Source organism: Seriola aureovittata, chromosome 13 (genome assembly GCF_021018895.1).
Source record: "Seriola aureovittata isolate HTS-2021-v1 ecotype China chromosome 13, ASM2101889v1, whole genome shotgun sequence".
Lineage (NCBI taxonomy): Eukaryota > Metazoa > Chordata > Actinopteri > Carangiformes > Carangidae > Seriola > Seriola aureovittata.
The window spans coordinates 4,964,897-4,977,796 of record NC_079376.1 but is presented as its reverse complement, the minus strand read 5'-3'; the positions used below and the strand labels follow the sequence as shown (position 1 = coordinate 4,977,796).

Below are 12,900 nucleotides of genomic sequence, written 5' to 3'. Positions count from 1 at the left end.
TACCTTGACACTGGTTAGTCTTGCAGTGGTCCTTGAGCTCTGAACAGGTTTTGCCCTCGTAGTCATCTGGGCAGCTGCAGTAGAAGTCTCCCATCAGGCTGTGGCACTGGGCCTTGTTGTGACAAGGGTTTGGGCTGCAAGGGTCGTTTTGCACCTTCAGAGGGAAAACAGAAAGTTAAGAAATGTTTTCACCACAAATATAGCTGCGATAGAAGCATCACACTGTCTTTTTTTTTTTTTTTTACCATGTACTTTACTAGCTGGATTTAATCCTCACCTCACAGGTTGTACCAGCGAAGCCTTGGGGGCATTCACACATGAATCCGTCCAGCAGGGCGTGGCAGCGGCCCCCGTTCCTACATGGGCTGCTGGAGCAGCGGTTCCTCTGAACCTCACAGTGACGGCCCACGAATCCTGGCTGGCAAACACAGTGATAGCCTCTGGCCACCTCCTGGCACAAGACAAGACAAGAAATCAGCAACAACAGTCATCAACGTGTCAGAGCTCCCGATTTATTCCTTTAAGTGTCAAAGTGAGTGAGTGTGACAAAGTGTTCTGAGTCTTTGAGGAAGCACCATCCAGAAATGTCTATCTGATAACTATTAAAATAACATTATGTTTTAGTTTCTATCAGTTTAAGTGGAAACTCTTTTTTGTACAATTGGTTGCACAAAACAAAAAATATAAATATAAATTATATAATCAACAGTTTATTAATCATCAAAGAAAATATTTGTAAGTTTCTGCCATATTTAAAACTTCAACACTAAGCTGCAGAGACATGCGAGGATAACGGGAGCTATAACAATTGCAACTGCAAGATCTAACTGTATGAAATTATAGGATTTCACAAATTCCTGCAAAAAGTAGAAACACTGCCTCATGTACAAGGGTTACTGTTCAATCAATAAACATCCAATGTCTATCAACACGTGCAGTTTTTCCAACGTAATAATATGGCTCATTGAAATAATATTTGTATTATTATTTCGGACATTTGGGTCAAAAATCAATGAATGACTGGATGTTGTTTTAGTTTTCAACACTGATTCAGGTTGTTGTGTCAGTATTTGTGTCAAATATTGCTGACAGCTTCTTTTGCATTTTTACACACAGATAAAAGAAGCTGTATAAGGAAACCAGGCTGGTATTTCTCCTGTATTTTATTTTATAATTATTCACTAATATTAGAAAAGAAAAAAAAAAAAAACACTTTTTTTCAGTACAAGTTGGTAACCAGTATTTTAAAACCAAAATGCCCTTGAGCATCTTCTTTTATGTTCTGACAGGCACTTTGATGATCAGCAATAATCTTGTTCCATTACTTCACTGCTGTGTCATGTTGCATTAAATAATTATATAAATAAAATAAAGACCTCTGTTGTTGAAAGCTAAAAAGAAAGAAAAAAAAAGACCCTTTCAGCTTCTCACCTTGCAAGTGGCTCCGTTTTGACACTGTCCGTGGCAGCTGTTCACGTCTGAGGAGAAATCAATCACAGTGAAAGCGTCACATATTTATTTTGTGAAACTGGGAGGCGGTAAAATGCATTGGTGCTGTAAACATGCAACTACTACAGGAAAGAGGCTGAAAAAAACCAAAGCGGAGTGACCCATGCCTGGAAGAAATGCTAGAAGCTCATTCAGAGGAGCAGACGGGCTGTGAGAACATGCAATGAAACCAGAAAGCAGAGGACAAATCGACCCCTCACATTTTAAACAGAAGTTAAAAAGGTTTTAGTCTTACAAGAGTTAGCCAGGGTGTGGCAGGTGTAAACAGCCATAGGAGAGGTACGGAAAAAGAGAGTGAATGCAGATCCGAAGCTCAGCCCGGTTGTTTAGCTAGATTTTCTCCCATTAGCACCAGTAACATCATGTGTTTTCCAATAGATGGTTTCTTTAATTGCTCTTTCTTTAATTTTTTCTTGTGTTTTATGACATAAATGAGAATCTGCTACTGAACAATTTGCCATATTAACCAAAACAAACAACATAAATTCCTCCAGTCTCAACCATTAGCATGCTAGCAGCCTCATGCGGCTGTAGTAACAAATGTGTCTGTGGTTTTCTGTCCATATTTCAAGCTAGTGCTTGCAACTGTAGCGCAAAGTTATATTTGAACAAGAAAACGCTAGGATTGTTTTGCTAATTCAACAACAACAGAATTAGCATGCTACGGGAGCGATAAGATAAACAACTATTTACTACTGTACTAGCAAAATTTAACAAAATTTTTAAGCATTTTTTTTTTTGTTAAAGTGATTAATTATTTAAACGTGACTGTTGAGTATAATAGCTATAATATCTTAGAATATGGAACGAAAACACCATGAATATGTTGTAGCTAACATTAGAAACATGAGCTACAGAGGCTAGTGGGACAGAAGCTAGCCAGCAGGGAGGGCAGGGCTTTGGCTCTAATACTGCTACAGTGGGTGAAAAGAGGCTGAAGACTAATGATCTGCTGAATTGATACTAACTGATGTCACAGTTCTTGCCCACCCATCCAGGAAAGCAGGCACAGAGATATCCACCAATCAAGTTTTTGCAAGAGTAAGCATTGAGGCAAGGCTTGATCCCCGTACACTCAAACATGTCTGCAAAAATGGACACGAGAGACACAGAGAGAGAATGAGTGAGAGCGTTGAGAACCTGCTCAGAAGCCCCGTCACCAAGAGCAGCTTCAATGTCGTACAACACGATGAAATTACGGCCAGAGATTTGTCGGCTTTCTCTGAGCTCTGTCTCTGACTCGAGGGAGCGACTGTTGATGACTAAAGCCCCTTTCAGACACTGAATCTGTCGTGTTGCTGGCTTCATCCACCTGTTACAAAAGTGGCCTTTGGGCTTTAAAACAAACTGTTCTCTGTTACAGAAATGTTCCATAAAGACTGTTAAGCTAAGAGCTGCAATGCTCATATGATATTTTAATGGCTGCATCAGCAATGGAATTCAAAACTTATTTTGTTTTTTTGTGCTTTGATTTACGAGCACCACATCAGTACTGAGGGGGTATTTGCATGTTTCTCACTTGTCATTGAACAATTTCAGAAGTAGATAAGAGAGTTGGATTTCAGCTGTTGGTTTTAGTTTGTTTATCATAGTTACAACTGACGAAATTTGAGTCTCTGGTTTTCATTTAATCCCAATATTTTCCCCTTTTCTTCTTCTTCTTCATTAGGTAAAACAATCCTTTACAAAGACGCATTTTTAAAATATTCTTTCCTGAGGTCAGAACAACATTTCTGCATATTAAAATTGGTTCATTCACAGTATTTCAATGGTTATTGCATTTATTTTATCCCTTGTGCATTAGAAAATATAACTAAATGAGAAATGTATTAAAGTGTGGTCATTAATGTCTCTAATATGCATATTTAACCTTGTGTGTGCTGTAGCCTCTGTTAATGTGACTGGATTCAGTTACGGTTTTCATGACTTTTATGAGTAAACGACTCGGGGTCTTTTTCAAACATGTAAAATTGCCAGAACATTTACAGGGTGAAGTTCATGCCGGAAAGGGTTTCATTTCTTCCACAGCTTTCCACCCACCCACCCACCCCATGCTCTATCTTCACCCACCCCCCTCCTCAGGGATAATGTCTCTCTATGGCATTCCCTGAAGGCCAACCTGCGGCATTCCAAGTGGTCAGTTTCAGAGGCAGCGCTCGCCGCGCCCGCCATGCTGCCTTGCTCACTATAAACCGACACAGTGCATTAATACTACTCCCAGGAGGTAAGCGGCACCTGTTGGCCTGCTGAAATTAAACACCCTGAACCCTTTTCCAAAAACCCAACCTCCCCCACTACAGCCACCCCACCTCCTCGTCTCGCTCTGTTCCAGGTAAAACCCGGCTTCCTGAAAGGGGGAGCACTCTGAGAAGAACAGAATCCGTAACACAAGCCACTGCATTTCAGATGCTCCACACACATGTTTACAGGTTATAAAGTGTTTCCTGGCTGAAGTCAAAGAGGGTGAGGGCTCCGCTATGCTGCGGTGCCGCCTCACCGTAGTGTACATACTCCCCCTGTCACGCCCAGTCTGGAGCCAAAGATAACCCCCCGGCGGAGTATATTTGGTCCCAAGGCTAGCAGTTGCCAGGCGGGAGGTTATTTTTAGCTTTACTCAAGTCACCTGGCTCGAGTTGCAGATGATACCCAGCGAGTATCTCTGTTGGGCATGCGTATACACACACACACAAACACACACACACACTAATTTAGAATTAGTGACCCTCCTGCAGTAATACTACTGGTTAAGCGACACGGCAGGATAAACAAACAGCCAGATATGCTGCAACTCTGCAAGCAGATGGATTCCTGAAATGAATCTGGACGCAGGGCATTCACTGTAGGTGCATCACACAGGGAAACACACCAGCTTCATCACAGCAAAATATCACCCAACATGCAACAGTTACATGAATCAGAATATTATATACATTTCCAAACGTCCCTCCAAAATGCTCTACATTTAAATTGGAAAAAACGAGACTTCTCAAATGACTCTTCCTTTACATTGCATTAATTAACAGTTCAGTGCTTAATTAGACTTAGAGACGCACCTATCTGGCAGGTCTTGCCTGTCCACTGTGGAGGACAGAGGCATTTGAATCCGTTCTCCATGTCGATGCAGGTCCCGCCCTGAGCACAGGGGCTGGAGGCACATTCATCCGTGTCTGAAATATAAACAGGACTGATGTTAAATCATCACAGTCACATCAAGAGTAAGTAAATAAATCTTTCTGTCTGCAGTTTACTATATGTGCAGATTTAATGTGTCCTGCAGTGACAAATTCACACTTGCCAAACATAAACAGAGAGAAAAATGTCACATCATCTGTGGAAGACTGAACTGGACTTCGGAGTAGTTTCGAGCCTCTCACCTTTAGCACAGGTCGGCCCAGACCAGCCCGCTGGACAGTGACACTCAAAGCCTGATGGGACTTCATGGCACGTCCCTCCGTTGGCACAGGGGTTAGACACACAGGCGTGCTCCGCTAGAGAGAAAGATTTAAAAGAAAAACAGGAATTTTCAAAAATCTTCATGCTGATAAACATGCTGATAAACACGCCGTGGCACGAAAACCCAGATTTTGCACCTGGTTCCCAGACTCACCGATCTCACAGTTCTTGCCAGAGTAGCCGTCTGGACAGGCGCAGTTGTACTCGTCTGGCTCTGTGTTCATGCACGTCCCTCCATTCTTACAGGGCCGGTTGGTCCCACAGTAGTTCAGATCTGCACAGCAACAGAAACTGATTCAACCTACACTGTTTGTAAATATCAGCTAGAAGCTTTCGTCTCTCATGATCCTGCAGCTCTGTGCCGCTTTGACGTCTAAAACACAACAGCCATAGAAAACGACTCGTCACAGGCTTGATTTCATTGTGTTTTGTTTTTTTTCTTCCAAAAACATCTGATTGCGGGTTACATGGAACACAATGTAAGAATATATATTTACAGCAAATGTAATTTCTACCTTAGGTCCCTGCATCTTGACCAATTGCACTGTGTCCTCATGTGACTCATGTGTTGCAAGGAGAATCAAGCTATAAAGGACCATATCAGGGATTTTCCATGTTTCAGCCCATTTGTTGAAAATCACAAACATTTAATGGAAGCTGTTGATTGTTGTGAAAATCATACAGATGTTTGAATGTACTTCGGCTCTAGGCTCTAGGAAAAAACACATTCAGGAAGCTAAAACACTGGTGTGGCCCTTTAAATACACAGATCAATCATGAGTTATCTTATAGACTCAACGACAAGTTCATTTCAACCACATGATGCAGACATCAGGTGACTTTTTAACAACCATTTTTCACGTAAAAACAGTGTAAACTAGCACGTGACACAAAAACACGCTCTGGGTCTGACCTTTGTCACAGAGCAGACCGCCCCAGTTCTTCTCACAGGTGCACTGCCAGGGCTCGTTACAGGTGCCGTGAACACAGCCGGGGTACGGCAGACACTCGTCACAGAAGGGACCCTGCCAGCCGTAGTTACACCTGCAACACACAGAGGGGAGGGGGATTAGTTTTTACAGTTCAACAGTTAGTTCATTTCCCTCTTTATTCCTGGTTTGCTTCCCACTTTATTGCCTCTTTATTAATTTTTCGTTTGTTCTCTCTTTCCCTTCCTTCCTTCCTCTCTTCCTTATTTCTTCCTTTGTTCCTTTTTTTAACTGATGTGAAACTGTGATCATTGTAAAACTGGAGACAGATGTCTGCCGTCTTTAAAATGTTGAATCCAGAACCTTTTACATATTTTTTTTTATTGTCGGTGCTTATGTGAGTGATAATCAAATAACGGCGCACAGAGAACAGAGTTCAGCGGGTGCAACAGTGGCTGAGTGGATGTTTTGGTGAAATAAATGCCTCTTATTTCACAAGCTCACTGAGAACGTGTTCTTATTTACAGCCCCCGCCTGCAGGAATATCGTGCACACAGATGCACTTAATAACACAGGGGGGGGGGTGGGCCATGAAAAACAGTGATAGTGATAACGAACGAGTGATTTAATACTTTCACGATGTATGAAAACACACGAGGAGCGCTCCATGTTGGGCGGTGTGCCAGTTAAATGTTCGCTGGCGAACGTGAAGAATGCACAGGAGAGAGGAGAAAGCACAGGAGAGCATCGACTGAGTTCCAGCTAAATGTCACAACAGTAATTTGTAAAGACAGAATGTCTTAATCAAGGTGAATGATGACAATAATCTTAGGACACACAGCTCCAGCACAGTGTGGTTGGTATGCGTGTGTTTGTGAGTGTGTGTCCTATCATATTGCTTACAGCACATGGACACATTCGAAAATAATTGATCTGTAACTGATGTTGAATATTTTTTAACCTTTCATATGAAACGTGGCTGCAGCTAATGATTATTGTCATTATTGATTCATCTCTATCATTTTCATTCATTATTTCATTTAAAAAAGATGTTAAACGTCCATCACACATTTCCTGATCAATAACAAATGTTCAATTCTTACAGTTGAGACGTTTACACTTAACTATGAGGACTATGGTAATCTACTAATTTTGGAGGCACAGACTTTCAGGACTCAGACAAAACTGACTTGAAAAGAAGCAGTTTTTTGTTGTTTTTTTCAGTCGTATTTCCTCCCGTGTCGTGTGTCTTCTTCTCTGCACCTCTTCCTGTGTCGTGAGCTCGGTCGAGGTCAAACTTGGAATGAGCGGCGGGTTTGTGGAACGAGGGTTAGTCGTCTCGAAGGGGAGGCCAGCGAAGGGTTAGCTAATCTGTTGGTTTATGGCAGCACTCTGTTATTCCAAGGCCAGCGGTAACCTTGCCCCACCTGTCCTGTCATTTCTCCGTCGGGGCTATTTTAGGGAGCAAACCCACTCCCCCTCCTCCGCCACCACCAACACCACCACCGCCACCAACACCAACACCACCAACACCCTCCCCCCAACTCCGGCTCACAAACACTTCAAAATGGATGCCGACCAAACGCTCCTCTGACCAGCAGTGATATACGGCTCTGTAGTGAACTGTAATGTGCTGTAGTACACTGAGCGGCTGTGGACAGTGACAGACTGGAGGCACCACGCTGCTCGGGCTGGGCACTGAACCGCACTCCTTTTTTGGAGTCAGCCAATGTGTCTGTGGCACAGAGGAGTGGAAACTGTCAAATAAAAGGAGGGGTAAAGTAATGTGATCAGACTTCTAATCTGGTTTAGTTATTGATCTGATCAGTTCCTGTTTTAAATCAAATTTTTGACTTTTTTTCAAAGTTTTTCTTATGGGTGCTGGAGTCCAGAAACATTTAGCATGGGAGAGCTTTTATAGAAAAAATGTTTCTGTTTCTCAAAGGAACATATGACATCACAAAACATATAGATGTTGGGGTCTACCGCCATGCTATAGCCTTTGTGAGGCTGAGCTAAATGCTAACATCTGCATTCTAACAGGCTGACAGCGATGATCATAATATTTTTTATTTACCACGTGCTCCATCTCCTGCCCAATACAGAGGATTGAATGGTACGCAGTGCATTACAAATGTATTCTCTTTGCAGAAACAGTGTTTGCAGAATAGGTGAAATGTTATACCTAATGAAAGGCAGAGGAATTCATTTGTGCTCTCATATAAAAAGAGAGTCTCTAATCTGGTCCAGATTTGGCACCTTTCAAACATCTATTGTGTGCCTGGAATTCCTACATGGGTGGAGCTCTAATCAATCACACAGTGACTGTCAAGGATTCACAAAATAAAAATGAGGCCAAGACAAAGTTCAGGTTATGTTAAAACATGCACATCAAGACGTGATGATGTTTCATGTACCATCTGTAAGCCGAGACGTCTTTAACTGGATGCACGACTGCAACAACTTTAATCTCATCTTGCTTGGTAAGTCAAGCCCAGTTGTGTGTGTGTGTGTGTGTGTGTGTGTGTGTGTGTGTGTGTGTGTGTGTGTGTATGAGACAGTGCTGTGTATTGTTTACTACAGTATGTGGTGTTGTCCGGCGCTGCGGTCAGTGGTGGTGCCCTGCGTACTGTCAGCCGTGCAGCAGCGGTGGCAGCGTGGACAGTCTGTCTGGCTGCAGTGTGGGAGAGCAGGGAAATGGTTTCGGGCAGCCACAGGCCAAGGGTGGCATTACCCACAAACCCCGTCGCCGGGCTGCTGCCGTTCCATCAATGGAGGGGGCCGCGGGGGCCAGCCTGAGCTGAAAATATCCCGCCTTGCCCACAACCCCCGCCCCGCTGCGGCCCCTCAGACAAACCACACCCAAAAGACAGGACGGTGGGCAGGGGTAGAGGTAGAGGGGGCTGTTAGTGTGTGTGCGTGTGTGTGTGTGTGTGTGTGTGTGTGTGTGTGTGTGTGTGTGTGTGTGTGTGTGTGTGTGGTACCACTGAATTATTTACAGGCGAGCCTCGCGCCCAAATCCAGCGGACAGACTTAGCCCACTGTTGCCTAGCTACATGTTTAGTAGTGTCACATGAGGGAGCGTAGGTTGTGAATGCGCTGTGTGTAAGAAACAAGATACCAAACACACATTTTTAGTTTTCTTCTGCCAGGCTGAGACGCCTTTTTTCCTGTTTCTCTCGCTTTCTGTCGCTCCGTGCTTTTCTCTGTCTTTAACCCTTCACTCTCTCTCTCTCTCGCTCTCTGTTTCTCCCAGTTCATTTTTTACACCCTTTCTATTTCTGGCTTCACATGTGCCCTTATTTCTTTAGTGGTATTGTTTACCTAAAGGAAAACTCAGGGTTATTACAACTTGTGTTTTGTTTCTGTATTTCTGTCTCTATCAGCTCTGACACCACAGACTAACACAGGTGTTACAACACTGCCGCCCTACCTGTTGTCACATGGCTGAAGTTTGATACTTTACAGTTCGGCCATCTCCATGAGAACTAACGAACTCCATCTACTGATGACCTCTATGAAGATGAAAGCCCCAAAAGAACCAGTAAATGGACTTTGGGTTTATATGATTTCCAAGGTTTGGAGTGAAATTTATAGTCATATATCCAATAATCAATGATCGTGCTTGAGAAGTGATTCACCCAATATTCAATTAATTTAAGACTTTCTGTTTGCTATCTTTAAAAGTTTAGTCGAATCATTTAAACTGATGATTTTAATTCGATTTTTTTTTAAGAATTTGAGTTTTGATTAATGCGGGCTATCCACTGCAAATCAACCAGAAGAAAGCTTTTATTCTGTCAGTGCAAATCTGCATCAGTCTTCCAGTTTCTCAGCAGTGTGTGTGTGTGTGTGTGTGTGTGTGTGTGTGTGTGTGTGTGTGTGTGTGTGTGTGTGTGTGTGTGTTTGTGTGTGTGTTACTGATAGCTCAAAATCACATGTTGAGGCACATTCCAGGGTGTTTCTGTCCCTTCCTATCCTCGGGCCATTTCCAATAAGAAATGTCAGTTTAATTTAGTTTTTTTAGTTTCTTAATTAAATCAAACCTGTTTCAGTATAAAACCCTCATCTCCCTCTCCTCTTCCAGCTCCATCTCTGCTCAGTTTGGCTTTTTAAAGCACTCGTGATCCACTGTGTCCAAATGCACAGTTCAGCTCCACATGTAATCAAATCTAAATGTCTCTCTGCTGCCTCCTCTCCCCGTTACAGAGCTGCTACAACACTCGCCTGCTGGTAGTCCACTGTGCGGCCATATTACACTTCTATAGGGTGGGTGAGTGAGGGAAAGTGAAAGTGTCCTTAACATAAGCTTTCATGCTTTAATGGATAATGTAAAGCACTTTGAGCTGCCTTGTGAACAACATAAATAAACTTGCTTTCCTTATTGTGTTGAACATCATTCATTTACAGTTGATGACTTTTTCGTCACCCCTGGGTGGGGGGAACCCACACTTCCCAACAGGCGAGTGCCAGCCATAACAAGGCCCAGGATAGGAAGAGATGATGTGGGCTGCAGACATTAACGAGGGGTGGGACTGGGGGGCACATTGCCTCTTTGCTGCTGGTGGAGGACGAGGGAGGAAACATAGCAAAAAACAATCTCTCTCTCTCTCTCTCTCTCTCTGTGTGTGCGGGCAGGAGCAGGCCAGCTTCAGGACAGGAAGCAGAACAATGGCTTGTGGATCAGAGTGGAGCTGAGGGATGGAGGTGGAGGTATAGGGGGGGCACTTTACAAAACTACGATGGGGGAGGTAGAGTGGTGCTTGGTATGTTATCAACAACTCCCCCCTCTTGCTCTCGTCACTCCGTTGTGTCACCACTGGTATCCTCATTAAGCTCTTCCAGAAGTTTTCCATCCAAACAAGATCATATTTTACATCACTTGGCAGCTGCACTGTAAAGGTGAACAAAGTGGAACAAACAAACAAAAACAAAAGTGGAGGCGACTTACTTGCATTCCCCCGGCCAGCTGCACGACCCATGCAGGACGCTGCATCCTTGTTTGCAGATGGCTTAGGGGAAAGAAAAGAGACAGAAAGTGACATGTTTTTATTAGTTCCTGTCCAAAAATCTAAAACAGAATCATCCGTTCAGGAGAATATTTAAAAGTGTGATGAAGAATTGTGTCTGGATTTTTGTCTTGCACTGTGGTTTCAATCATTAAAATCTAATTTCCTGTGTTTCATGTTTGCTGTCAAAGTCATTGTCAGAAAGCTGAAGGTGTCTCCAGCAGCCACGAGAGTTTCCAAACATTCTTTGAATTCTTGCTAATTGACACTTTGACACATGAACTTCAGTGAACTTCCAATTTATTTTCTGGAAAGGGTGATAAGGAAGAGCAGACTAAGAAATCTGTGTCCATTTGATCACAGGAATTTTAAGTGTGGAATGTTTTTTTTTTTGTGTATTTGTGTTTTTGTGGACAGTAGTACAGTAATAGATAAAAGATATTTAAAAGGTAGTAGGATGAGTCACAAAATAAAACATAACATATTATTAAATAGTTAGTTAACTTTAGTTAGTTACTTATTAATCCTCTTTCATGTTGGCCTGTGTGTTACTGCATGTGTTTACAGCACGACTGACATCTTCCCTCACCTGTTTTGCAGTCGGCCCCAGTCCAGCCCTCCATGCAGCCTCTGTTTCCAAGCTGATCACACACATAGTGGCCAAAGTAGTCGTCGCGGGGACGGCAAACTTTGTTGCATTTGCTTCCATAGTAGTGTTCGTCGCAGCGCACACGGATGTGGTACTCGAGTCTGGCGGTCAAGGTTTTGTACTCCACCATGTGCTTCTCCTCTCCCGGACTGATCATCCCTTTATGGATGCTGCGCTCAATCAGCAGCTCCTCACCTGGACAAAAGATTTAAAAAAAAAAAAAAAAAAAATCAATGCAAACATGTTAGACAATAGAAATAAGACAATGCACTACAACACTGGTGTGGGTAATACTGTCAGATATTCCTTACATTGTTAGTCTAAAGGCAAACAACAGATGCAATTAAAGATTATGTTCAACGATTAAACAGTGGATTATTATAATCACTTCACCTCACAACATGTCAGACATCAGAGTGATTTTCTTGATAATGATGTATGAAAAAATAGGTCCTCCATTTCAATCAGAAGAATACAAAAGTGGTTTCTCATTTCTAGCTGCCAATCCTCAATTTTGCAGGCTGAAATTACAACTTTATCAGCCGTAGCTAGCTAGCTAAATGAGCTAATGCTAGCTCTGTGAGTTGGTTGAAAAGACTGTCTCTGACTGTTTTCAGCCGACTTGTTTAAAAACGTAATGTGTTTGGCTGAGGTTGCTGGAGCTGCTTACGTTAATGCTAATGCTAACATAAGTCTAAACCAGAGGAGGTTTACCATACAGTGGCAGTTTCAGTCTCAACGGCACTTTTACTACCATAACCTGTTACCTCAGAAAATTAGCTCATGATAAGGTAAGCTAATGAAACGTCCTCAGCCTCGGATATTACGCTAACATTAGTGTTGCTACTCCAGGTAGTAAGCTAGTAAGCAGGTAGGCTAACGTTTGCAGCATAAGTGAATGCAGAGATTCTGTACATATATAAACAATCACTGTTGGAGTCAAATGACTAGTCAACTACTTTTTCAGCCAAACAGAAAAAAAAAAAACCCCAACACTCAACAGGTCAAGAATTTGGGTCAGTTAGATAGAAAAAGTCAAAATAACAAAAATTCTCAATGACATTCCAGGGAGCAGGGCTGATTCCGGTTGCGGGATTTGACCCAACAACCCGGTGTTCAGCTCGATTAGCGAGTCCACGAGGCGTCGAAGAATGCCTGGCATTAGCACAGATCAGAGGGAAGGTGTAACCTCTGGTCAACTTCCCTCTGTTCCACCAAGAATGTGGAAGAAGAAAAAAAAAGTAGAGGAAAAAGCAGGAAAGAATAGGAAAATTAAGCAAGCACAAACAGAGGGTGTAGGAGCGAGGTCTGCGAGGGCTTGATAACCGAAATGCTTTTTCAGTTTTCCTGC

General features: G+C 42.8%; 1 protein-coding gene across 2 annotated transcripts in view; it reads right to left on the bottom strand.

Annotated features, from left to right (window-relative positions):
* The window catches only part of LOC130180655 (protein jagged-2-like), a 53,156-nt gene that overhangs the window by 15,953 nt on the left and 24,303 nt on the right, over positions 1 to 12,900 (bottom strand). The window contains exons 4-13 of one of the 2 annotated variants that reach the window (XM_056394305.1): positions 11,490 to 11,744; positions 10,843 to 10,903; positions 5,876 to 6,006; positions 5,117 to 5,236; positions 4,884 to 4,997; positions 4,563 to 4,676; positions 2,478 to 2,594; positions 1,432 to 1,478; positions 278 to 451; positions 4 to 154 (exon numbers count right to left, since the gene is read on the bottom strand). In XM_056394305.1, coding sequence (XP_056250280.1) covers positions 4 to 154; positions 278 to 451; positions 1,432 to 1,478; positions 2,478 to 2,594; positions 4,563 to 4,676; positions 4,884 to 4,997; positions 5,117 to 5,236; positions 5,876 to 6,006; positions 10,843 to 10,903; positions 11,490 to 11,744 — 1,284 coding nt within the window. The remainder of the gene's footprint in view (positions 1 to 3; positions 155 to 277; positions 452 to 1,431; positions 1,479 to 2,477; positions 2,595 to 4,562; positions 4,677 to 4,883; positions 4,998 to 5,116; positions 5,237 to 5,875; positions 6,007 to 10,842; positions 10,904 to 11,489; positions 11,745 to 12,900) is intronic. The other variant, XM_056394306.1, reaches the window with a different exon arrangement.